This window comes from Phasianus colchicus, chromosome 1, assembly GCF_987193195.1.
Source record: "Phasianus colchicus chromosome 1, bPhaCol1.hap1.1, whole genome shotgun sequence".
Classification (NCBI taxonomy): domain Eukaryota; kingdom Metazoa; phylum Chordata; class Aves; order Galliformes; family Phasianidae; genus Phasianus; species Phasianus colchicus.
This window is the reverse complement of record NC_143436.1, coordinates 41,620,001-41,646,267: the sequence shown is the minus strand read 5'-3', so window position 1 is coordinate 41,646,267 and position 26,267 is coordinate 41,620,001. Positions and strand designations below refer to the sequence as shown.

Below are 26,267 nucleotides of genomic sequence, written 5' to 3'. Positions count from 1 at the left end.
ACCTTGTAATTAAACACCATGAAAAAAGTCACACTGTTCTTCATATTTGTATGCAACCTCAGAATGACAAGTAACTGCTAACACCAACCGTGCAAAGCCCTTGAAAGCTTTTTCACCCTGTGCTTCAAAAAAGATCCCTTGTAAGCCGAGAAGAAAGAAGAACACAGCATATTTTGCATGCTACCATGCAGTATAAATCTTAGATCTAAGACTGAATACAGTGACAACCTCTCTCTAGCAAACTATCCTCTCTGTTACATTGAGGGCTCTTCACGTCTTCACAATCTCTGCAAATATGAAAAGGCTTCTCTGTTTTTGATTTACTTACTTACTTATTAAAGAAGCCTTCCCCTTTTCCTTTTTGCCAGAGAGGAACTCTCAGATATACTCTCAAAAATATTATTGCAGACTTCAAAGAGAGTAGAAAAAAAGTAATGCAGATTTTAGTAGCTATTCCACAAAAGATATTACAGATTTAATATTAAAATATAGTCCATTTTAAGCCAGCTTCTTCAGATAGCTTATGATTCCTTATTTGAAAAATAGACAAAAACACACACCTTGGTTAAAATTGCCTCAGGATGCTACATTAGTCACTCCAAAAGTAATGACTCCTACTTTACTGCCATGGAGACTACAACTGATACAAAGAGCACAATAACACTATCTGATGGTTTGTCTGGGTTCCAGGAAATCCAGAAGGACCACCCCTTTCCCATCCCAGAAGACAGTGCACATCACTTAACTGCATCTTTCAACTTTTTCTTCAATGGGGAACTCACATTGCCGTTTTAACTCTGGCTCATAGCGGTGACACATCTCATCACTGGTAATGATGCAGTCCAGGAAACTGTCACCATTGGCCTCATACAGGTTCAGTTGGTCCTGACAAACTTGAATAAGGTGTTCTTTCTGTTTCTGCATGAGCATTCTTGGGACTCACCTAACACTTTTTGATATCCAGCATTGCCACCATCATTTACAATGCATTAAAGCTGATATTCAGTCCATATGTCCATAAATCACTGATTTGCACAGATGACCAAATCAAGACGCTCTTCATTTTGCAGCGTGACAGCTGTGCATGGCCATCCAAAACCTGGCTTGTCCTTCATGTTGCTGTCACTACTGCCAAAATGCACCACCGCCTCACTATAATCACATCCACCATTTAGTCTCTGCTGATGTTCAGTAAGCGTCCATGAATGTCAACGAGTGCAGTTTTTTGCACATGAAGAAATTCATTGACACACCTTCACTTCATCTACACATCCATGTCAGCCACCATTTTGTCAGACTGCCCCTCTACTACCATCTGTCACACAGCAATGCAATGTAATGGAATACTGGTGGGAAGGTTCAACCTCTATTGTCATACCACCACTATCTGCCTCTGACACTTTGGACCAACAGAATAAAATAGGAAGCATTATTTTTAGAGCAGCCCTCATATATTTCTGTCATACATTATATATTTCTGTGGTTTAAATCACCACATGCAAATGTTTTCAGGAAACAACAGCTATTTATACATATTGATGTCCAGTTCAGTACAATTCCATTGACATCACAGGACCTGCAGGAGATCAATATCCCTGACAAGAAAGATAGCAGAGGCCAATCTCGCTTTTCTCATTTTAGGATCAAAAAGAAAAGCAGCAAGGAGCTGTGGGAACTACAGGAAACAGCAGTATTAGCTACTTGAAATTGCCAAGGAAGAAGTAAATTGCAAAAAGCTTCTTTTGTCTAGGAGGTATCTGCCAGGGGAGGGGGAGTGGTGGCCAAGACAGTGCAGACCTCACGCTGCCGCTCTCCCGCAGCGTGAAGAGAAAAGCACCGCACAGCTCCAGCCGGAAATATGAGCAATGTATGTACAGGAACATTCGTCTCAGCATTTCCACAATTTCGTACGGGTTTGGAGCAGCCAGGAGAATTAACCCCCAGCTGACCACCGCAGAGTCTGAGCTCACAGCTGGGCAACAAGAGCAGCCCAGCGATGGGGAGTCAGTCCTGCACACAGCTCTGGAACCTCAAAGGTTGCACTGCACACGAAGGTGTCACACAACAGCTCTTGTTAGACAAAGAGAACCTGCACAAGGTCTGATCACATTTGAAGCTCTAAGTTATTTATTATTTCTATATATATGTTCAGGAGAAGCGTGTTTACCAAATATCTGGCTCTGAGCAGGAAGCCTGTTCTGAGCAACTGCTACCCCAGCAGCCTAAACCTTGCATATCACGATAGAGTAAGGCAGAAGCACACCATCACAAGTGTTTGAGAGAAAGAACTTGCAAAGTCAAAGCTTACTAACCAGGTCTGCTGAAATATGCAGGCCTGAGGACAAGTTCTAGCATCTTCAAGTTCCTTGGATTGTAGAAAATAAACAGAAAACACACACCATTGAGCCAGAATTTAAACAATATTAAAACACTCTCTCAAAATGAAATAACTTGTAGATGGAGAAAAGGTGAAAAACCACCAAGTCTTACGGCACCGCTGAGGCCCTTAAGCCTCTCAGAAGAGAAGAATACAACAGCAAGTTTAAATCAAGAGCAGCATTTTATTTTGAAATTGCTTACCAATATGTGCTTACCAATATGATACTTCAAAAGGCATCTGCTTCAAAGAATGGAGAAAGTGATTTATTTCAAGTCTGGAATGTTCTCAAAAATCAGTAGCTTTATCTAATATACAGAAAGTCCTATTTTGCACAGGAATCGTACATATCTCACTCGCAACTGAAGTTGTTCCAAGATCATAAAAGAAAGCAGTGCTTTATAAAGCTTGGTTTAGTGGTTGACTATGTCATCCATACAGGCCCAGGGTTTCCATCATTACCTTAAATAAAATATAGACTTCCAATAAAATTGCTTTTTACAAAACCAATACTGTTATAATAGCACAGAAGGTTAGATAATGCATCCTGCAATCCAATTTGTGGTTCACATTAAGTTATAGACAACAATAACTAATTCCACATGAGACAGACCTCTTGTGGGGAGGAGGGGGTTAATCAGATCAGTGATGGAAAAAGAGAGGTCTCTTTCTTTTAGTATAACAATCCCCCTGTACTAAGGCTATGTTGATCTGGTAAAACATTACTATACTGTAGCAGAGGAACATTAATGGAACATACATCTGGTTCAGTTATTTCTATAAGGCAGTTTGTACACAAACCACAGAGCAATAAATATTTTATAATCACCATTATATTAAAAATGAATTTTAAATGTATTTGTCCCGTCTTTTTAACTGCTAACATTGTCCAGCTCCATTTTCACTTAAAAAAAATAAATAAATAAAGAGGAATAAAGGACAGCACAGTTGGGTTTATATTAGCTTTGTACAACTAATTGGACAGAAGATTGTCTACAGCAATGTTGATTAATGGCTTGGCTCTCAAGCTGGGTACTGCAAGTACAAAAGAATTAAGGCCTCTGAATCTGCATAGTTTCCATAATCACAGACTTGATCACAGCTCTCTATCGTAATCAGAGTCCCCCTCCCATCCCTATACTTATGATGGTTTAATTTGTGCAAGTCTAACTGCTGACAGGTACAACCATTAGATACACACGATACGTGACAACTCAATCCATCTGCATACCTGCTACGCAACTTAAGACAGAAACAACTCAAGGCCTAAAATGGTGAAAATCAAAACAAAATCTCAGCTTTCTTCAATAAGGAATGCTTTGTCCAGTACAGAGCCACTTTTTTTTTTTTTTTTTAATTGCTCCCATTCCAAACAACCTATTTACAACTGTAATAAACACACTTCCATCAAATTCTGTTGACTTAAGACAACAAATACTTTCTTATCAGAGTGCGCTTAGAAAATGAGTCAGACAGAATAAAATAGAACTAACCAAATCAAACTGCATTCAGACTGACATCTTTGCCAGCCAGAGCTTGAGTATCACAGGCAGACAGGAATACAACAAGACTTGGCAAAGGGAAAAAGATCAGCAGCCAAGTTCTACCAAATAACCAGTACATAGATGACAGGGAAAAGAGCTGGAGAGTTTAATAAGTAGCTATAATATACACTTTTAAAAGTGCATTAAAAATAGCTTTAAATAAAGGGTAATATTAATATGCTCTGCTGGTGGTCCTTCTCTGCAGCTGCCTCATTCAAAAGCTGTCAGTCCTCTCAAAATGCAAGGACTTGACATGGCACATCAAGTGACACATCACTGACTCGTCACGACAACAGGTGTGAGCCCAGTAAACAGCTACTGGTCTTGTGTCAGAGCCACCATTTCACATTTATTTCACACTTGGACCAATGATAAGAACAAAATGAAAGAAACAGACTTACCACCACCCCCTGTGCCATCTCTACAACCTGCTGGAGCACTTTTAATGCTGCTTTTACCAACTCATCCAATCTAACCATCATGAAGGCATTCAGTGGTTTTCCTGTTCCTTGTACATAAGTAATTGGGTCTCAGTTCCCCCAGCAGCGTGTTCTGAAAAGGCTTACAGACAAAAGCCCAAGTCCTTAACCACCCACTGCCCCAAAAGTCTCATTCTGAGGTCCTCGCTTCTGCCCTCTCACTTCAACTTTCCTCCCAAAATTTCGCAGTATAGCTGTTTGCAGAGCAAGGAAAACTGAGTACAGTGTCAGAAATGAATACAGATAGAGAATGGATACAGTGTTGATTCAGGTTTAAAATAATTCCTTAAGCCCTATCTGGGATATTTGTTTTTCAGGGTTTTTTATTACCAGCATTTCCTCTAAGTTCCAGTTTGCAGCACAGCATATGAAACAGATGTGTCAGCTCAGCTGGACAGGGTTTAGATTAAGGTTAGGTAGATTGAAAGGGGTAGTTCCTTCCTGCCATTCCACAGATGCTGTGGCATGCCCTTTCTTCTGCTAACAGTTTCATATTGTTACTGTATACTTAGAACAGATTTAAGCCAACCACCTTTTAGAATTATTTTCCTTTCTTCCCTGGCTCCATTCTACGCTTTTCTACGCTATTTAAAAGACCATCACATTTTTCTGGATTGCTCTTAGTGATATCTGATGTTTTTCTTTCTACAATTACCTTACCACATTGAGAAAATGCAAAACACAAGTTCCAGAACAGGTATATTACTTCAGTTCTTTCTATCTGTACAGACATTCAGGAAAGCATTTCTGAAACATGATAGGCTTGTATTTGGTGGATTTAGTGATTTTTTTTTTTTCTTTGTTTCTTTTTTTTTGACATTGTATTCTTGTTATGAAATGCTCAAGCCAGTGGATAACTCAGAATTACTCATCTGTAGACGGCTATTGACATGCAAGTTGCAATGCAGGAATGTCTTTCTAAGCAAAAAATTGTAGGCAACAACATTGAAGAAAAATAAATAAATAAAACTGTTAATCTAAAAGCTGGTTTTGTTTGCTGAAGGGGGAAATAATTTTTTAGTTCTTAAAAGGGACACATTTTAAGGCCAAAACAAGAAAAGGTAACACCCAAACAATTGATCAAAGAATGTGGAGTTGAAAAAGGCAACATATTCTGGGCTCCTATTTGGATTATTTGTTATTAATACAAAACTAAAAGATAAACAAGCTTGTATTTATCATTCTCTGTTCAAACACAAGGAACCAGACTAAAACTAAAACTTTCAGCAAGAAAACCTAGCTCTGTTCTTCTAATCATTTTAAAAGTAACAAAGCATCATTTTAAACTATCATTCTTACAGCATAATCATTTCAAATGTATGTGAAAATAAACGTAAAAAGTCATTTGAAATCAACAAGACAGCATCTAAGTTGCCATAACGGTCAGGATTTGTCAAACACTGCTCAGATGCTACAATCAAAACCCACATTACCAAACTCCAATCACTTGCAGTGATCATCATTTAAAAAAAAAAAAAAAAAAAAATTGCACTTCACTCCTTTACTTCTCATTCAAGCCTTGGGAACAGGAAATTGCAATGGTTAATGGTGATGGTCGGGTCCATGCAAAGCTAGAGTACAAAAGAACATACAGGTGAGTACTCAATGAGAAACACTTCTCGTAAAATGTTAAATCAATGAAGATATCCCTGGCATCCAAAGTCCTACAGGGTGATATGTTCTTATTAAAGCTTAAGTAATTTGTGAACCATTAACGATTTAAAAAACAAAAGAAGCCTAACTGGAAGTACTTTATAACCACAGCTCCCAACTAAACCTCTCATCGCTGTACATGATTGAACAAAGGTTGCCTTAACATTGACATAAAAACTAAGTAGCAGCATTCAGATTGAACAGAATTGTAAGGAAAATAAAGCCTAATAAGTCAGTGAACCAGGAAATGTATTTTTGGCATATCAAGCAAAATATTTATTTTTATTATTATTATTATTTATTCCTATTCGTATTTTTGTTTAAAGTGATCCTCACCGTAAGACTTCTTCCCTCTAGAATCTAAACTTCTTAAAGGTTAGTAACCTGCAAAGCACAGACTTATTATTTCTATTGTTAGAGATGGAAAAAAAAGCAACTTTAGGCATTGACACTACTTTGTTGTCCAAGACAAGAAGTTTCAGGAGGAGAATACAGATGTCCAAATTTAGAACTACATAACCTAGAAAGATGGGTCTTCCATTGACATACTTGGACACGGAAACTCGGATTTCACTTATGCCACCAAAATCTCTGCTGGATCAATTTTTACCCTGGTGTCAATGGAGGAAACAGAGAAAAAGGGAATAAAAGGTTTTCCTCGCCAAAGTTCATAAAAAACGTCTGTAAAGGTTTAGGGTTTTGAGCAATGAGTACTCTATGATAAGGAACTTTAGTTCAATGACTGTCATTTGGTCTTTGAGGAGAGACTGCAATGAGGACGGACTGAGGAATAATAATTTAGATTTGGTATGAAGTTACGTGCAAGGCACTCAGAATTTTATATGTGTAATATGAATGTTTTTAACTGTGCAATTCTCTAAGACAGTTTAACATTTAAATTACAAACTGAATTCCTCAAAGTACTTCACAGTATCTTTTCCCATATCTTTGAGAATAAAATTTGCTGTTACAGATGCTGTTTAAAAATATATATATATATATATGTATATATTAGTTTACTGTTTGTTTCTGCTCAGCATTAAGGGGCACAGTTTAGCATACAGTACTTGGCCACTGGCATTCAAAAGAGGTCTTAAACATAAGAAATTATTCTGTTCTTTAATATGGCCATTTATGTCAGAAAAATGCATGACGGCTAAGTCAGGAGTTTGTCAGGCAACTACAAGAAACTACTTGCTTTTTCTGACTCTATTTTCATTGTATGCTATTCGTAGAATGCATTCTACACTCGACGAGCTAAAGTAATAACTTTATAAAACTAGAATTTATTTTAGATTAATTTGTGTGAGAAGTCAGATTTTAAAACCAATGCAATTGAAACAGACTTCAAAGCCTTATTTTATTCCTATACTTAGTTATGCCTCACTAAAAAATGAGACAACAGGTGTCCCCAGGAAGCACTTTCCGTTTGTTAAGTCAGCATTTTTTTGAAGGAAAATCAATCCACTGAAATAAAAAGTTACATATATTCAGCTCTTTCATTTGTATGGCAACTAATGTGATCAAGTCTTGATTTCAGCTAGAGTATATGGGTGCCACTAAAATACATGAACTCTGGGGATAAGACAGACAGGGGCTTTGGGTGGGCTTTATTTATTTATGCTTATTACACTTTCTTGCTTGTGGGCTAGAAGTTAAAAAAAAAAAAAAAATGAGCAATACTTTGCTTGGTAAGCCAATAAAACATTTGCATCACAACTCTTGCTGGGGGAGAAAAAAATGCATGCCAAAGACATGCTGCCAGGTTCTGTGCATCTGTGTTAAACTAGAACAATGAAAAGTTCAATCTTTGCATCAGGGAGCCTGCAGATGGTATAAGCTGCTGCTCTTGCCTGCTTGACCAAACTAAGCTAAGTTAGCAAGATAGAAGAGGATAAGAGATGAATGGATTCTTTGCAAAAGTCAGCCATACATCCAGCACTTGACGGTAAACAGAATGAGGAGGGAGCTTCTGGAAGCAAATAAAGTAATGAAAGAAATACATCCCCAGTGTCAAGTAATAGCAATGGATTATAGCACATTGTTCAAACAAAACGTAAAAAATCCTTACTAAACTGAATTAAAAATACTTTCAGTATTAGACATCTGTGCTTATTTTTCAGAGTTGACTAAACTACTGAGAATTATTCTGCGCTTGAAAAGTCATTTAACACCTAATTAACAGAGATTGTTTTTTAACAGCTTATGGGAAAGAAAAGGGAGACTCACCTTGTATAAAGCAGGAATGATCTGATGCATTTTCAGCCGATGAAATACAAAGATATCGTACACTGCTGAAATTGCCAGAACAGTCACTCCTTGCTCTTTCCACAGCATGCTGCATCCAGCACACAGTCCCGCTCCCAAGATCCAGCCCCACGTTCTAGCTGAGGAACTTCTTGTAGAGCAGTGCTTCACGTAACACATCAGGGAAAGCAAAAAGAAGAGGCAGGCTCCAATGTCTGCTCTCCCCACTATCCCCGCTACGGCTTCGGTGTGGATCGGATGAGACGCAAAGAGCAAACCTGCTATCAAGGTCCAGTAACCATCCCCGAAGAGGATCCTGGAGAAGTTTGTGAAAAGGCCTGTGACTGCAGCATGCAACAGGATGTTTACAAGATGGTAACCCCATGGGTCCATCCCTCCGATGGCATGGTTGATGCGGAAGGAGAGAGTGCAGAAAGGTCTGTATGACTTGTGGCTCCCACTGTGAGTGAGAAGCGTTCCCCAGAAGTCATTGTAGAATATATGGATCCATGGTGTCTCTGGCAGAAGGTCCTGGTTTGTCTTGATAGCTCGACTACAAAAGACAAGTAAAAACTTCATTTCAGTAGAATGAAAAGAATACAAATGAAGAGCTGTGAAAATGTAATCACACTGCTACAACAAGAAAGAATGGCATTGTTTTGATGTTGTTTTAATCCAAGTTTTTAATTTCTACAGGAGATGTTAGAGAAGTCCACATCTATTGACTTTTCACTAAAGCAAAATTTCCATATAAATTGGCTTTTAAAACATTAGAAACAGATGTTATGCTGCTTTCATTAAATTAGAACACTCTTCAGTGGCATTCGTCTGAGTCTAACCCAGGAGTAATTGGTTAAGATTTGATGAGTTATAATTAAAATGTAAAAGAAATATGAAAAACTGACAAACAGTATTGTTGAAACAACTGATTCTCCAGTAACTGAGAACTAAAACCCCAACTGGCCCTTTATATTGAAATTTTAATTTAGACGTTGGAATGAATCTCACTGACATGGATGAACAATAAACAGAAGTTGGTAGGAGCACGCAAATTTCTGGTGTGTTATGGGCACTCCCAAAACTTTCTCATACATATTTTGACTGACAGCAATTTTCAGTTAACACCTTACTGAAGGCAGGCAGCAGAGTATTTTACAGATTATACCTCTTTCTATTTCTTGTACTTACAATTTAGAAAAAAATTAGCTTAGTTGTATTAGCTTAAGAATTCCAGCCTATGTCAAGTTGATTGGGGGAAAAAAAAGTGCAGTTTTCAGCATTTTTGTTTCCAACCACCCTGGCAAGGACTGATGCCAGCCATTAACAGTCTCCACATCTAATTCAGTACTGTAAAAATCTGTCCCCTTTACAAATCCAATCATTTGCATTTCAAATTTATGCTGTAGAAGAAGGTGTGAGGCCTGTTTAGTTCAAAAAGATGACTAGAATTTAATTAATTACTTGTCTTCATAACCAAAGTAAAATTAAGCAATTCTTTCAAAGTGCTCTGTTGTTACAATTGAGCTTAACTCATTTATTATTTATTTTATCGGGGTAATTGAGAATGAGGGCAGCTCATAATTTTAATATTAAAAATATTAAACAACAGAGACGATTTATCTCTATTTTTTACTGATTCCCTCTTCCTGCCTTTCCAAAAAAATATATTTCTGTAATTAATCATGATTCAGTTCAGATGAGTAAGCAAAAAATGGTGCAAAATTCAGGCCAACATCAGAAATGCACCAGTCAAATTCATTTGCCCAGATTTCATTCACATTCTCATTCCCCAATGAAACAAGAACCTTGCAATCTGCATCCAAATCCCAGTTTTTATGCTATTCATTTCAGGAATGTTGTCTTGTTTATTATAGAAAAATACTCAGACACTGATATGCTATGGCACAGAATCTCCATACAAATATCCTAAATGACATGCAGCTCAAGATATCCATTGTCTACCGCACATTGCTGTAATGCTTTCAGACACGCTTCCTATCTGCATGTCCTTTTGTCTCTGCGCACATGGAGGTTACAAAGAGGTCAGCTTAAATCCTATAAAGATCTGATGATGCCTTCTAGAATGCTTGAAAATTTTCATTTTGACTTCTGCTTATGCAGTGGATCAGGTTGCTTATATTTGTTTTCTCAACCCCACACACATTTTTCTCATTTTAGTCCAGTCACAAAAGAACACTGGAAGAAAACAAGATCTTTGTTTTCACATTATTTATCTTGTCCTTTGGAGGAGTCCTTTCCTGAAATCTAAGTCCTCTGTTTGTGATTTCAGTTTGTAGTAGCACTCTCAGAGTCATAAAAGAAAAAAAACAGGAATTCAGTAAAAGTAAAACAGGTGTTAGGCTGGAAATAGTCCTTTCTCTAAGAAAGGCACAGTATCTAAGACTACAGGCTCCTCAACAGTGAGCAGAGCTAAGAATGGCTATCAGATGTCAGGATTTAGAGCTGAAACCTTGAATTCCAATAGCATTTTTTTCTCAGGGAAACAGTAAGGAAATAAGTGGCAGTAACACTGCAACTGCCTTTCCTGAGGCTGAGCACTCTGATGTAAAAAGACTAGATGGCACACAGGTCACACCCATTAAATCATTGGGTTTTACTGTATCTTTTGCAAATGTGCCTATTTCCAATACTTGAAGCCATGCAACCGCTTCTAAAAGAATAAGTAATTGTACAGAGCTATAAGACACATCTATACGCATGTATATACATGCATGTTAAGACACTAGCACACATCCCAAACAACTCCCTGCTGTACTTAATAAAAGAAAGGACCAGCTTGGTCCCCCCAGGTGAACAGCCACCATTCCAGTCCTTCCCACACAATGCGTATCTCCTTGAGTTCTTCCTTGCCAGAAATAAACTGTCTTCCTCAAAATTATAAAGAAACCTATTGTACATTCAGATTGCATGAATTCAGTGAAATTTCATTTACAGTCTCAACATCAAACTTGACGTAAGCCTGATCCTTTCCTGTTGAGTCCTATTCATTTAAAAATCAATCCGCAGCAAGCCTTGTAGGTACAGTATTGATCACCATGTATTTAGCTATAAAATTCTGTAGACAATTGTGAAATAAATGTACTTTCTCATGCACGTAAAGGCAACACAATCTAATATCTGCCAGCATGAAAAATATAGAAACTGCTGGTTCCAGCTTACTTACTGGCCCAGTCATATCAAATGCTGTATTGTCTATGAGTCAGAATTTGAAAGAAAGTTAGGAGTTCTTTCCAGATGATATTTTTTTTGCTAAGGGTTTGAACGTAACAACAACAAAAGTCTGGTTAATGCTTTGGGACACTGGAAAAAGCTAATACAGGAGATGAAACTAGATTTCCTATAGCAAAGAAGCACGTCTCGCACAGGCTGCCAGTTAAGCTTCAACTGCCACACTGTTTCATATTTTAAAATGTAATAAAAACTACATCCAGCCAACACAGTCTTGACTGCACAAGAGGATGCAGGAGTACGAACATCCGAGGTCAGGCAGCTCACTGCCATTTTGCTCTTAGAAGTGTGAAAGGCCTCCAGCTCCCATAGCCCAGCCACAGGCCCCCAGTCCAGGCCCTCCTGCAGGCCATGGCCCAGCCTAAACCTGGCTGACAAGGCCTCATCTTTAATTACTAAAATAACAAGCTATTACTTCTGCAGCAGTATTGATGCTTAGACAGTGATTTCAACAGCAATTTTAAAAGCAGTTCCTCTTGGCGGCCTGACAGGCAGCGATGACATGTCCTTTATAATGCTTCTGTGCTCACAGTGACCGGGGCTCTCCACAGATAGAAAATGTTATTAACTGCTGTCTCCAGGAAAGACTCTGGGATAAAGGAAAGTACAAAACATCTTTTTAGCCTTGTCTTCTCCTTCTCCTTCACTCACAGTTTACCTCCAGTTTACGTCCTGCAGATTAGTCCAATCTTGCTAATGGGCATAACAAGAGAAACTCGCCAACTGCACTCATCACTCTTAAAAAGAGCTGTAAACTCTGCTCTTGCTAAAAGGCACTGGGTCACAAGGGAAAGTCATTTTTCAAAGCTCCAACGCAACTGGCATTTTTACTTTCGAGCAGCTTCAGATAAGGCTTGCAGACTCAGCCAGGGAACTCGCTTTCGTCAATTTTTAATGCCTGCCCATTTCACGCATCCCGGGAGAGCAAGATATCTCATTCAGAGTACAACAAATGGATCAGTTTGAGAGTAGAAGAAGGAAGAATCATAGCCAGCTATCAATACCTTAAAAATGGAAGTCTGAAGAAAGACAAAAGCTACACAGGCAAATCATTTGCTTATCAGCTCAAAAGATTCCTTCTGCCTCCTGCTGATTTGTTGTGTGGGTCAGTACACACCTTCAGCACAATTCGAGTGAGATTTTTTTCATCAAACTCAAATAATAGCAGAGACCGAGCAGTTCATACTTACACATATATATGCATACACACAAAAAAGCCCAGATGTTTTTAAAATTAACAGCTCTATATGTCCTGAACTTCTGCACTAGTGCTAAACTGATCCAGGTGTTAACACCAGGGTAAAAAAACAGATGCAACATTCTAAAGTGATTTAACACATTAAGCCATATGTCCAACTTTAATATTGCTAATGGTCCCCATATGCTGAAAACGAACATCAGCATTTGAAGTACGGGACATATTTTTAAGAAAAGGAGAACTCCCAAATGTGCACAAAGGAAGCTATTGCCCAGTCTTCTCTCACATAAAATAGATAGGCAGTGATGGACTGGCAAGTCTCTATTCAGAGGTTCTTCCTTGGTTTTCCTCAAAATCATTTTAGAATATTTAGAATACTCCATTTTCAAAAATAGTAATGGAAAAGCACCCTATAGCATTTTTACAATAGATCTTAACAAGTCACGCTAAGGAGGCTTACAATATTTAACATTACCTGTAGAGACAACAAGCTTGAAAACACAGCCTGAGCCTCCTTTACAAACAGCTTCACATCCCCTGAATATACAGCAGCTGAGTCTGCCCCTCCCAAATACTTACAGGTGATCTGTTCAGCAGGCATGAGGTCAGATATCAGGCAAACAACAGAGGTTGTCATACCTTGGATAATTCTCATACTTGCCCAAAGACTAAAATATACATGCAATCTATATTGATAACAAAAAAAATAATAATAATAAAATAATCAGAAAGTACTATCTAGTCCATAGAGATGCCTTAAGAGTAATAAGCATTAAATATGTGAAAGCTCATTCATCTAAATGTTTAATTACAGACTCAAGGGAACTATTTACCATTCTTGCATATTTCTGGCAGCAATTATATCTTGCATGTTCCATTTTAAGTTTATTCCTTCTCAACAGTTGTGAAAGTGGAATTTATCTACAATACCAGCAGGCTATAAAATTTTACCCATGCCGGTTTTCAAAAAGAGGTACCTATATTGTATATTGAGCAGGGACACCTGCAGGAGACCAAATTCTATGCATCCTCTGGGTTTCAGGTTGCAGCTTTTAGTTTCTCTGAAGAACAAATTTTCTTAGGTGAATCTCCAAGGAATGGACAATAACTCAGCTGTTTTCAGATGGGAAACAACTAGCTAAGCTAGTTATATATTGGATCCTGAGTTGCTGGCTTTGAGAACAGGACTACATGTATTAAAGAGGCCGCAGAAGAACACCTACATTCAAATCAGATTTTACACTAATTAAATGAAAACTTAACATCACAAAAGGGAAATGTAGTGCCAGTAAACTAGTCCCTAGCTAACTTGTGCCAATCCTTTTCTAACTGTAGAAATACCTGAATGCATCAAACTCAGAGCTCATGCATGGAAGACAATATTCCCATCTTGGAAACCGGTAGTGAAAGCTATTAACTATGCGGTTAGTAACAGAGAATATATATGTAAGTATTAATATTATTTACAGATTTTGGATTATTACCATTCTTTAACAATAACATCATGGCCAACCTAAGCTGTGTATGAGAACAAATACGAACTACATGTAAGCAAGTGTTTTTCTCATGAAGTACACTTCTCAAGTAAGGACAGTAAGCAGTGTTTTTCTCATAAAACATTTTCAGTGATACTCTTCTGAATTAGACATAAGCAGAATGGAAAGATGCATGAGACAATGATATTATACATTTGTATGCTTACAAATGCCACAAAAAATGGAAGCACACGGGAAAAAAAAAGCAATAAAAGAAAAAAAAAGAAACAACAAAATTCAAACAACAAAATCAAAAGTGTCACTGTATCACAGTAAGCAAATATACTGTATCCAAGTATATAGACTTCCCAGTAAGCGTCTAAACTGTATAATATCTTTTAAAAGCATTGATCTGCATTGGCTGCAGCCTTCTAGACTTCTTTAACTTTGCAACTGAAGATGCAGTGTTATTCTGAAGAAGGAAAGCCATTCTAAACAGGTGGTACATGCAACACTGACTGCTGTCAAGCACTGCTTTACCTATACTGAGGCATACGGTAAGCATTGATTTTCTTATTGACTAAAAGAGCTCTGAAAACTTTAAGGAACTAAAGGTTCAAAACATTTTGGTTACAAGAAGGTTGCAAGAAGTAGATGGCCTGAAAAATCTTTTCCTCCAGGAACATAAATATTTAAAAAACTAACCATCAAGGCTTCAGTGGAGAACCTTTCTCCATTCTATAGACCCTTTCACTTCTAAGCACATCCTCATGCTGAAAGAATCTGGCCTTAATATTAACCGTAAGTGCAGCTCACTCCCTCTCAGTTCAGTCTTTTTCCTGATACAACAAATACAAGACTACATTGAGTATGAAACCCTAATATCAACTGGCTGATTGATATTATTCAGACACAGGCAAAAAACAAGCTGCATGGAAGCAAGAGAAGTAATAAATACTTTCTGCTGCTGAACAATGCTGAACCATGAGACTTCTCTCAGGAGGTAGCAGATACGTACACAGAGAGAAGAGAGGCACTGTCGTTGTGTCTGCTCCCTGTTCACCACAACAGCAGGTATATAAAGCAATATTTATTCCAAAAAATGCTTAAATTACTAAACCAGAAAATGTTTTTCTCACATCTGTTTCATAAGATCTCTCCCAACTACAATACAGAACAACAACAAAAAGCTAATTCTGTTCCTCTAAGACTTCAAGATATTCAGTATTTATTTGACAACATCTTCTCTCAATTACACAAGCAATGCTATTCTTTACAAATATTATTCAGTGCCAAACTACTGCCTGGCAATAGCTCATTATTTCTTTATTTTACACAAGGACATGAACACAGAGACACATACACACATACATACATCTACCTGTGAAAATTTAATTCCAAGCTTCTGAAGCATGGTCAGAATTTGTAATTGGAACCTCTGCTGCCCTTTCAAATCTATTTTAGATGATAAAAGCAGGCCCAGCAGGCCTTATTAGATTTACTGTTCCACAGTAAAGCATGGCACTAGCCTATTTCTTTTTCCTACTTTTCTTTGAAAAAAATAATTTTGCTATTTCACCATACAGCTACTCACAACAGTACAATTATCTCTAAGGAAAAGGACAGATGTGTTAAGGCTTGTGAAAACAGCAGTTACACTGGAAACGTTGAGAATCTCAGCTACTTTAATAAGACAGACTTTAAACTACATTTTCTGACAAGTCATCTACTGAATATACATAAAGCCTTTTCAAAACATGTACATTTTAAGCCATTACAAGAAAAACGAGGCACACCTTCTGTACTGCTACAGAAGAGCATATCAGTTATACACCAGTCCTGTAACACCTCTCTTGTTCTTTTCAGTACATGGCAAACTATATTGAAGAAACAAGGCTCAGTAATTTAACTCTTAATAATTCACATATTTTTCAACTCAAATCTATTTATTTATACAGCCTTTTCAGAAAGTTCAGGGAAACTGTACATAATTATGCCTAAACACACACTTCTGCACATTAAATTTAAATCCTGAAAGATCCTTTGGGCAGATGACTTATTTTTAGGGAAGTACTGAAAAGCCAGGAATGTAGACACACATAACTACGGAAATACTTAAGTAGAGAAGATACTCCTGAGACACAACGTAATTTACATACACTGTTCTTCTAAACTTTTATATATGTGTGTGTATATATATATAAATATATGTGTGTGTGTGTGTGTGTGTGTGTAATGTATATATGTAGGGGATAAAGGGAACTATCAAGGGATTGTGGTAATAGCATTATTTATAGCAATATACTAAATAATATTAGGAGATCAAATGGGTCCTCCCTGAGGATTAAATATCTAAGTTATTCTGTCAGCTCCAAAATCCAGCTACACAAAAGAATCAAATTTGACGCATTGTCGTTTCGATGAAACAGAGGACAAAAAAAAGAGAAATACCAACACACAAAACAAAGCATGTTTAATATGATGAAAAAAAAAAACAAAAAAAACAAGCAAGATATGTTAACGTATACTTAAGATAAAACCCCAGGTTTACATTTCTCTGTAATAACAGTTTACTCATCAGTGAATGAACCAAAATATTTAAGGCATCTTTTTAGAAAACTAAAAATTAAAAAAAAAAAAAAAAAAGGTAGTTTTCCTTCTCAGAAAAGGATTCTAATTCCAACAAATGAGATAGAGGCTAAAGAAACCATTTATGATGTACACAGATGAAGTTGACCTTTAGGCCTTGCCACAGAAGATATGTCAGACAAATTCCTGGAAGCCTTTTTTTTTTTTTTTTTTAAAGCAGAATAAAATGGAACTCACTACAGTTAAGTCAAAACTGGTTAGTATGGGGAAAATAAAAATATGCTCAATAGAAAATAATACAAATCTGTGAGATGTCCTTCATCAGTGTACTTTAACAGGGCAGACCAGCATCCATTCATTTGTAAGGTGTTGATGGGGCTGAGAAAAGGTTAAAACGAGAATTATTGACTTGTTTCATCTTTGCGTCTCAACAGTCCATCCAGATGCAGGGACTCATTTGAGTAAAACAAATTTTGTGGCATACCATAGCAATTGTGAAACACTAGAAATAGAAGTTCATAGCAATGTGTAAAATAAATTTTATTTTCTCTTATTTCTTGTGGTTAAGAGCATCCAACTAATAGATAACAGTTTGAGATTTGCATAAAAGGACTAATCACAGTTATTTTGTTAAAGAAAATACAGACTTTATAGTCACCATTACATGCTAGCCTGCAGTAAGCATACTCCTGAGGAATTTACTGGATGCTGTTAAAGATTGAGCTAAAAAAATCCAGGAAATGGCAAATTTAGTTGAATTATGTTATCAGAACACACAGGATCAAATTCTGATTTCTGCTATATTAGCATTAATCCACATTAGCATTGGAATAACCTCCAATTTATGTCACTGAAACCAGTATTGTTTTGTAATCAACTGCAATTGGTGTAAGCTTTTATAGTCTTCCAGTAGACTTTTTAGATTCCCAAGCATAAAAACAAAGCAACCAGAAATCATTCCTTCTTATGCTTTAGAGCAGCTGTTGGGAGTCAGGTAGTAAATACTAATGATCTCAGACAGCAATTCAGGGAAACTGAAGCCATTACTAGATACTAGAACTGAGTACAAGATCAACCTTCCTGCCCAGACCATTGCAGCCAAATGAAGTTATGCTGATTTTTTCTTTATAGTTCAGCTTAAAACTGAAGCAGTCTCTCCAGCTCTACGTTAGCAAATCCACTCCCACTTTTCTCCTCTGGTGGTTTGTGTGTCCATTCTAAGTGCTTTTTTTTTTTAAAGCAGGTTTAGATTTCCTAGGAAGCATCCCTCTAAGAAAGGAAGACCTGAAGATCTGTGGGAAGACTGAGCCAATAGCTCAGCATTAGGTTGAACTTCCTACTATAACATTTAAGTCCAAGCACCCCTTAGAGCAAAATAACAGAGATTTGCACTTTTTCCTGGTAACTGAGGAATGAATGCTGCAAAAGGTTATGGCATTTCATAACTGGCCTTTTTGACAATGACAGCTCTAAGTTCTGCCTAAAGAGACCTACAGAGGAAAGTCAATAGAAGAGAACACAATGCATAAAAATTACTGAGAGCTTTAAAAAAAGAACAAAAAAGTTTGCTTTTTTCAGTAGTCCATATCAAACACAAATGTTTAGTAGGAAAAACAATTCACACACAGTATTTTGGTAACACAGAAATTGTTAAGTCCTCTCTTAAATTCTGACACTGCTAATGGACAGTAATCATTCTGCCTTCAATATTCAAACAGGCAGGACTGGTTTTAATCAGGGTAAGAAGAAACTTCAGACGTGGGAAAAAAAGCCTTGGATAGATTATGAGAGACATGCAACAGAGTGGAGTGGAAGAAATCCAAAGGAATCAGAGAACAGATGCCTGGAGAGACTGGTCAACATTTTCAGGCTGCAAAAAGAAAAAGAAATGATGAGTAGTGTAGCGTTTGTTGACAAGGCTAATATATTCTCTTCAGCTTCTCACAGAAGAATGGAAAATATAGAAAATTTCACCTTGGAGAGAAACTTCAACTTCATATGCTTATGTTTGAAGAGAGTTGGTTCTCTACTAGGATTCTAAATGTGTTTATTACCTAGATCATTTAAGAAGTAGTATTGCAATGTCTCCCCCTACTCCCCAAAGAAAAATCCCTTTTGGATCCTTACGTAAACTACAGTGCATATCTACTACCTCAAAGGAAAGAATCTGGGAAGGTTACCTCTATAGGAATCAAGCTCCCTCTTTGCTGTCTCCCATGACATAATAAGCCACTGAAAGTTTAATGAAGAAAATGATAGCTGGCCAGAGCATATAAAACAGCAGGATGTATTTATTTCTGCATAATAAAACCAATCTAAGTAACATAAGGTATAAGCAGTTTCTGCTCTATAAAATTTGCTTCTTTTTTTCTGGGGCTCTACATTGCATCTTGCTACAAATTTATTGGCAATTCAAGATTTGTTCTCTTCACAGGAAATTATTCGTTCAGAATAATATAATGCTGTGCATGTATCACAAATATACTAGATTCCTAACATACTGAGAAATTAATTATTATATAGTCAATAAATACAGCTATCCAATGCGCTCATCCCATCCACTAAGACAGTAGCACTTAAGGTCTATTCAGTTTTCAGTGAAGACTGCTACGCTACCCTGATGAATTTTAAAGGAATAGTCAAGTAGTAAGACATTGCTACCTAAGTCTTTCAGAAAACTTTACCCAAATGTTGCACGCAATAAGACACACATATCTCACTCAAATCAACTTTATCATCCCCTCTAGTTCTCTCTCAGTTCAACCGTAGAATAAAAGTGTGTAGACATCACTGAGAGACAGAAGATGATGCTCACGAGAGGTGCTGGGAACCTACGGGAAACCCAAGAAGCCATCCTCACATTTCCAGGTGTGCTATGGGTTTGCCATCTCACCACTGAGAACCAAGTGTAACTGGAAGCTGCAGCAGTGAAGATCTTTTCATGTGAAGGCACCTGACTTGAAGCCCAAACTTACAGCGAATGCTCAGCCATCAACTATTGAGAAAGATAAAATCATATTTCTAGAAGCATAAGCTTCTGTTATTTTAATATCACAGACCATTGTTGCAAGCCAACAAAACAGATGAAAGTTTTAAATTAAAGGTCAATTCTGCGGGTTGATACTCTGCAATTTTATGTATAAATCAAGCCAGGTGACTTATTTCCAATAGCTATGAAAATAATAAAACTGGTTTCAATGACCCCAGAGATATATATGCTTATTTGTGGTTGTGGCCCCAGGCAACCCTGAAATCAGCAATTCCATTCAGTCAGAAGCATGGCACACAGCCAAGCTCCTGTAAGAGTTAAAGGTCCTGCATATACTTTCTTTGTGTGTTTATTTGAATAGAATGGTGACTTTGGATTTTGGGCCACCCATCACTTATAGACCTCCCAGTATACTTAGAGGAACTGTTTGACCAAATCTTAATACCAGTCAGCTTTGGTTTACTAGCTCTTTAAACAAAATGTAAAAGTATCGAAAAATGGAACAAGGGAAAAGAGATTAAAACAGGGTTTATCTGGAGATATCTTAATGTCCATTTTCCTCTACAGATAAGACATACAACGTTTTGGGTGCAGTTTAATTGCAATAATAAGATAAAGAACTTAAATGTTATTTCAAAGCCAAAAGAAATATATACTAAAACAAAGGCTGTCCAATATAATAAAGTAGGAAATAATGGTGACAATTATCAGAAGACAAAAAAAAAGTACTTCAAGACATCATACTGTAAATAAATAAATACATAAATAAATCTCTTTTCTTTCTCTTCTCCAGGCTCACATCAAGCACCTCCCAGAGCTAACATATAATCTTGAATGTCATGGTGATATGGATCTGTTAGAAAAATATTCTGAATATTTAAATCATGCTAACTTGCTTTTGCCAGTACTTTTAAGGACACCCTGCTACTAAATAAACAATCTATATCTAAATCTGGACTCCAGAGATGAAAAAGTAATCGTGAATTAATGTTTTCATTTAGACCCTGAAAGTTTAAATTGAAGAAGGTGTCTTTAACAAAGGAAAATATCTGTGTACCCTATTACCATCTCTGCAGTTGAGCTGTCTCAAATGAGAAACTTGCAAGGAAAAAGAAGTGCTGCACCTAAAGATGAGTGGGGGAAAGTACAATTCAAACTTGCTGGTAAATACCATACAAAAGCTATACTTAATGATCTACTCTTTCTTGCCAATGGTGCTTTCACCACAAAAGCTCTCTCTCAAAGACAGCCAAGTGTTAAACTGAATCTGATAAAGAAAGTGAAGTTTTCAGAACTCACTAACAGTAGTCTTCCCAAACTATCCTATTTTCATGGCCTCATCTCTGTTATGTCCCACTGTAAATACTGAATAGAAGAAAGCAGAAAACAAATTGTTTCAAAACAGGGACTCAACGTATATGTTCTTTTCTTTGGCCAGGTACCACAAAAAAGGATGTCAGTACAGTTCCAATGGCACCAGTTCCAGTCTAGCTGCACGCCACTTGGAAGCAAGCCATAAATTACTGGAGTGTATATATGCACATAGTGCAACTTAGGAACTGCTGCTTTAGAAAATTGATTCAGTATTAACATCTCAAATTAAATTTGGCTCCTGAAACACAAAGATTACAAAAGCATGACTGCTCACCAAGCGTCAAGAAAGGAATCCACTGCACTACCCAATAATAACAAAAATCAATTAGTAAAACAGAATTATTATTTATTTGTAGAATGTTGGAAATAAAGTCCAGAAAGACATAAGCACTTTCAAGTATAGAGAGGAAGGCACTGCCAAGAACTGCAGAGACTCTAAGATCTGCCACTGTACCTCTCCTGCCACCCAGAAGACTGACAAAAGAAGATAATGGTTGCTCTAAGCTCAATTTCATTCAGCTCCCACCATCAGACAGACTAACTCATCAGCAAAAGTTGTTCATTAAGCCCAGGGTAAAGTCAACACATCAAAACAGTTATAACCTGTGATTTGAATGACTGCATCTGAATTAATCCTGAAAAACATACACGGATAGAAAAGCATAAAAATATTTTGGTTATGTATATACATATTTTTATGGCCTGCTCAGCTTAGCTGTTTAAAGTAAGAAGAAGAACTGCAGTAGAGTATAAGAATAAAGCAGAGGTGTTGGCCACTGCAACATGTAGTATAACTGTCAGTTAATCAGGCTTTCTCCTTGAAACTGAAAGAAAATCCAGTTTGCAGATACCTTACTCTGGATACTACACGCAAGGCTTCTTTCCCACCAGGCATGTTTTGTCTTTCTTGAATTAACACAGTGCCAGTGACAAGAACCCACCCTTTCTCTTGGTATTTATTACATGGCTTCTTACTGTCTGAAGGATGCTGATGTCTCCTGGATATGTTTTTGTAATTTTTCAGAACTTATTTTAGATGCTGCGTAATGACTTTTTAAACTGAAGTTTCATGGTGATGTTTTTCAAGCTCAACTGATTAAAGCTTGTTTAATGAATCTTGAAGAAAATATATTATTCACCTTAATGAGAATTTATGCAAATCACTGCTACTAGCTTCTGCAGAAAACCTTTTCAATTAATTATAATTAGACTTCTTTAATTTTAGGCTTCTTGTTTTGTTTTGGTTTTTTTTTTCCCTAACAGGTAATTATAGGCACAGATTTACTTTTTGTTTTTCTCCTCCCACTCTGGGAGATGGAGAACTTCTTTGGCGTGATGTCCAAACTCCTGTAAAAAGTGCCTTGGAATTGCAGTGTTATTTTCACTCCTATTCATAATTGGAAAGCCAGCAAAGGACCTTGGTCACTTATGTTGATATACAAATAAATGACTCCTTAGCATTTAGGAGAGTGATTTCATAAGAAAAATAAAAGGAATATTCAAATAGAGACATGTTTCCTAATACTTCTGAAATTCTCACCAGTACAGAAAGACTCTCTTTGAATAGAATACTGTTCAAGTATTCTTTCTACATTTCATGGGCTTTCCAGTAGCTTATCTACTTAAAATTTATATTAAAAAAAAAAAACAAAAACTTCCATAAATGGAAAAACTGTACTTCAACTATAGCCAATCAAGAAATTTCAACAACACAAGAAGAATAATGCACTTACCCATGCATTTTTGCAGGAATGGACTTACAGTGACAAAGATGGTGCAAAACTCCACGTTGCAGGGATAAAGAAGTTGGAGATTACTATGATTAATTAGACCCTTTATTTGAGGAACTTCTCAATATAAATTAAATCCTTGTTATATTCCAACAGATTTCATAAAACCAGGTGCCTTTAGCTCTTTTGAACAAAGAACCACCAGTCTAGTACTCATTTTAAAAGCTTAGGCCAGAAAGGGAACGCAGGAGAAGATTTCCACTGCAGTCTTTCTAGTGAAGAGTCTTTATTCTGGAGAGCAGCACAACTGCTATGAACATATTCCCCTTGGGCTGCATTGGTACAATGACCACTTAGTTCCTACCCTCTTCCTTGGACAGTGAAATTCTATCCCAGATTCCAGAACTAATACTGAATTATTCAAGTCTCCTCCATACTCTCAACCTCAATTACGTTCACCAGCACGAGTAAGGCAGGGCAGAGAATCCATTGAAAGGAGAAGGACTTGGAGGTGCTGGTTGATGAGAAACTAAATAAGGGCTAGTAGTGTGTGCCTGCAGTCCAGAAAGGCAACTGTATCCTCGGCCGCATCAAAAGCATCATGACCAGCAGGGCAAGAGATGATTGCACCCTTCCACTGCACTCTCATGAGGCTCCCATCTGTGGTGATGTATTTAGCCCTGGGGCCCAAGAACAAAAAGGACATGGACCTTTTGGGGATTGGAGATTCATGATCCTTGAGGTCCCTTCCAACTCTGGCCATTCTGTGTTTCTGTGCTTCTGTTGGAGCAAGTCCAGAAGAAGGTCACAAAGATGACTTGAGGGCTTGACCACTTCCCTTACAAAGAAAGGCCAACACTGTTCAGCCTGGAAAAGAGAAGGGTCTAGGAAGGGACCCTTGTGACCTTCCAGTAATTGAAGAGACCTACAGGAAAGCTGGGGAGTGACTATCAAGGAATTCTATCTCTACAGAACAAGGAATAAAGGCCTTAAATTTAAAGAGAGTTGAATCAGATTAGATATTAGGAAGAAATTCTTCACTATGTGGGCAGTGAGGCACTGGAACAGGCTGACAAAAGAAGTTGTGGATGCCCCATCATCCGTGGAACTGTTCAAGACCAGGCTGGATAGGCCCCTGGGGAATCTGGTCAAACTGGAGGTTTCCCTGCCTATGGCAGGGGGATTGGAAGTGATGGTCATTATGGTCCCTTCCAATCCAAATCAATCTCTTACGTTTTATGAAACTTGTGATTTGTTTGGGAGAAGAGAGAAAAACAATATGGGAAAGATTGCGATGCTGTTACCTACACATACAGTGCAGGCAAACCAGTTTCTGTCTGCCCTTTATTTCTCCCTGAAGTAGCTGAATTCCAGTCCCAGAAAACCTCCTATGTTTCAACAGTATCTCTCTTAAAACAAGCCTGATGCACTTATTCTCACTCTTCTGTTACACTTTTCCATGTTTTGCAGCCATAGAAAGAAAGAAATTAAGTAAAAAAGAACTAATGCCTCAAGCAATCCATCTTCTACAAAGTTTCTTACTGCTATCTATTTCTGACAACTCCCATTCTGTCCCTATTCCAGTTCCTCAGGCACAGCTTACTTTCTGTTACAGAGTGGAAGTTCTAATCCACACTGATAGATGAAATCAACGACACTATTCATAGAAGTGAGGAACTTATGATTGGATGTAGATGTATTCTTTAATCTGTCACAGTTGCTTAAGCACGTGTTGTTCAACCAGAAATGAAGAATCATTTCCCTCTCGGAAAAACAAATGTGAGTGCATTTGGTTCTAGGTTTACAATCTAAGCCAGATCAAATCTGTTCAGAAAAAAAAAAAAAAAAAAAAAAAAAAAAAGCTACTCCTCGCTTAGCTCCATAAAAATCAACCAGGCTTCTGCAGACCACTGTTCCCTCTTTGAAGCATACAATGCAGTGAATGGTAGCAAAAGTTTGGTGGCTAATTCCAACTACAGTGACATTTACATTATGCAATGTTAACGATAAAAGACCTCAACAAGACAAGCGTAAGATTATACTCTGTCCAAAACAGTAACCTTTAAAGTTAATGTACCAGACCACCATCTTGAACAGAACATAGACATAAAAGTGAGGCTTTGGAGCAGCAAGCAGATTCATTAGAAATAAAATGGCAAAGCAGAATATTAAAGAGCAACATAAACAAGGTGAAACTATGCAATGCTTTTAATTTGTAGGAAGAATTTGGCAGCTGGAAATTCATTAGCAGTTCTCTAGGTGACGTATGAACCAGTTCAGTCTCCCATGACTGTACTGTACCTGTTTTGCAGGGTTAGCAGTAGCAAAATTGACATAATAGCTCGAATTATAAAGACAGAGAACACTACCTCTCATCAACCTCAATAAAATGACATGTTTTATTTTTTAAGCACTCACTTAACCCATTTCAAAATGTAGTTATGGTCAGCTGACAGAAATTATCTTTTGAACTTTAATATTCACTGTCAAGGGGATATTATGATGCCAACTCAATCCACTGTCAAATTATTTATAAAAGAGATCCTGTTTTCCAGAAAAAAAATAAAAATTAAATGTATCTGTCTTACTGGTTTTGTCTGTTGTTTAACTGAAACAACTAAAATATTCACTTACATCCCAGTTCTGATTTCTTGGGAGATGTACAGTAACTAGAAATCAGGAGAAAACTGTGATCAAGAGAAAGGGTCTGAAAGATTCAATTTCTGAGAGATCTTGTTGTATAAAATGCTAAGTATAAATAAAAATTCAGGCATTCCAGGGTACACATTCCTGTAAATAATTAATTTTGTAAAGATTATGGACTGAATTTTTTTTTTTTGTATTATTTTTAGAGTCATCTAGACAAAGATAAAATAAAAGAAGATAATTACAGCAGCAGCAGGAATAACCTTCAGTAACATTTTTTCTATTATAAGAAATGCTTTCATGCACAACATTCAATACTATAATAGCATAAACTGGCTTTCAGCACTGTAATTTAGAGAATTACAGTCTCAGAGCCTCAAGTATTTTGCTGCTGTAAGATTTCAGATTTGTTCTGCTCTAAGTAGCCAAACCTTTTAACATTTCTCCAGCTGTACGTCAGATTAGAAAACATTTTCCCCTCCTACTGTTCTGTTATTTCTTGGCTTCTATGTTTTCCCATTCCCATCTAAGAATATAAGGCTACTAGAACATACTTAAAACAAAAATATCACCCAATAGTTAGTGCAAGTACTGCCCCGCTAAAGAAATGAAATTCCAATACAAATCTATTAAGTTGTCCAAATATATGATGATCCTTGTCAGAAATGTCAACTTGATCCAATGAATGTTTTGAACGGTTGTTTTTTTACTGTTTTT

The 26,267-nt window shown here is 37.1% G+C and overlaps 1 protein-coding gene across 4 annotated transcripts in view; it reads right to left on the bottom strand.

Moving 5' to 3' along the window:
- TMTC2 (transmembrane O-mannosyltransferase targeting cadherins 2) overlaps positions 1 to 26,267 on the bottom strand; it is a 235,915-nt gene that overhangs the window by 126,785 nt on the left and 82,863 nt on the right. For 3 of the 4 annotated variants that reach the window (XM_031589647.2, XM_031589648.2, XM_090139358.1), the window contains exon 2: positions 8,283 to 8,853. In XM_031589647.2, coding sequence (XP_031445507.2) covers positions 8,283 to 8,853 — 571 coding nt within the window. Of the gene's footprint in view, positions 1 to 8,282; positions 8,854 to 11,964; positions 13,030 to 26,267 lie in introns of those variants that run through there. The other variant, XM_090139374.1, reaches the window with a different exon arrangement.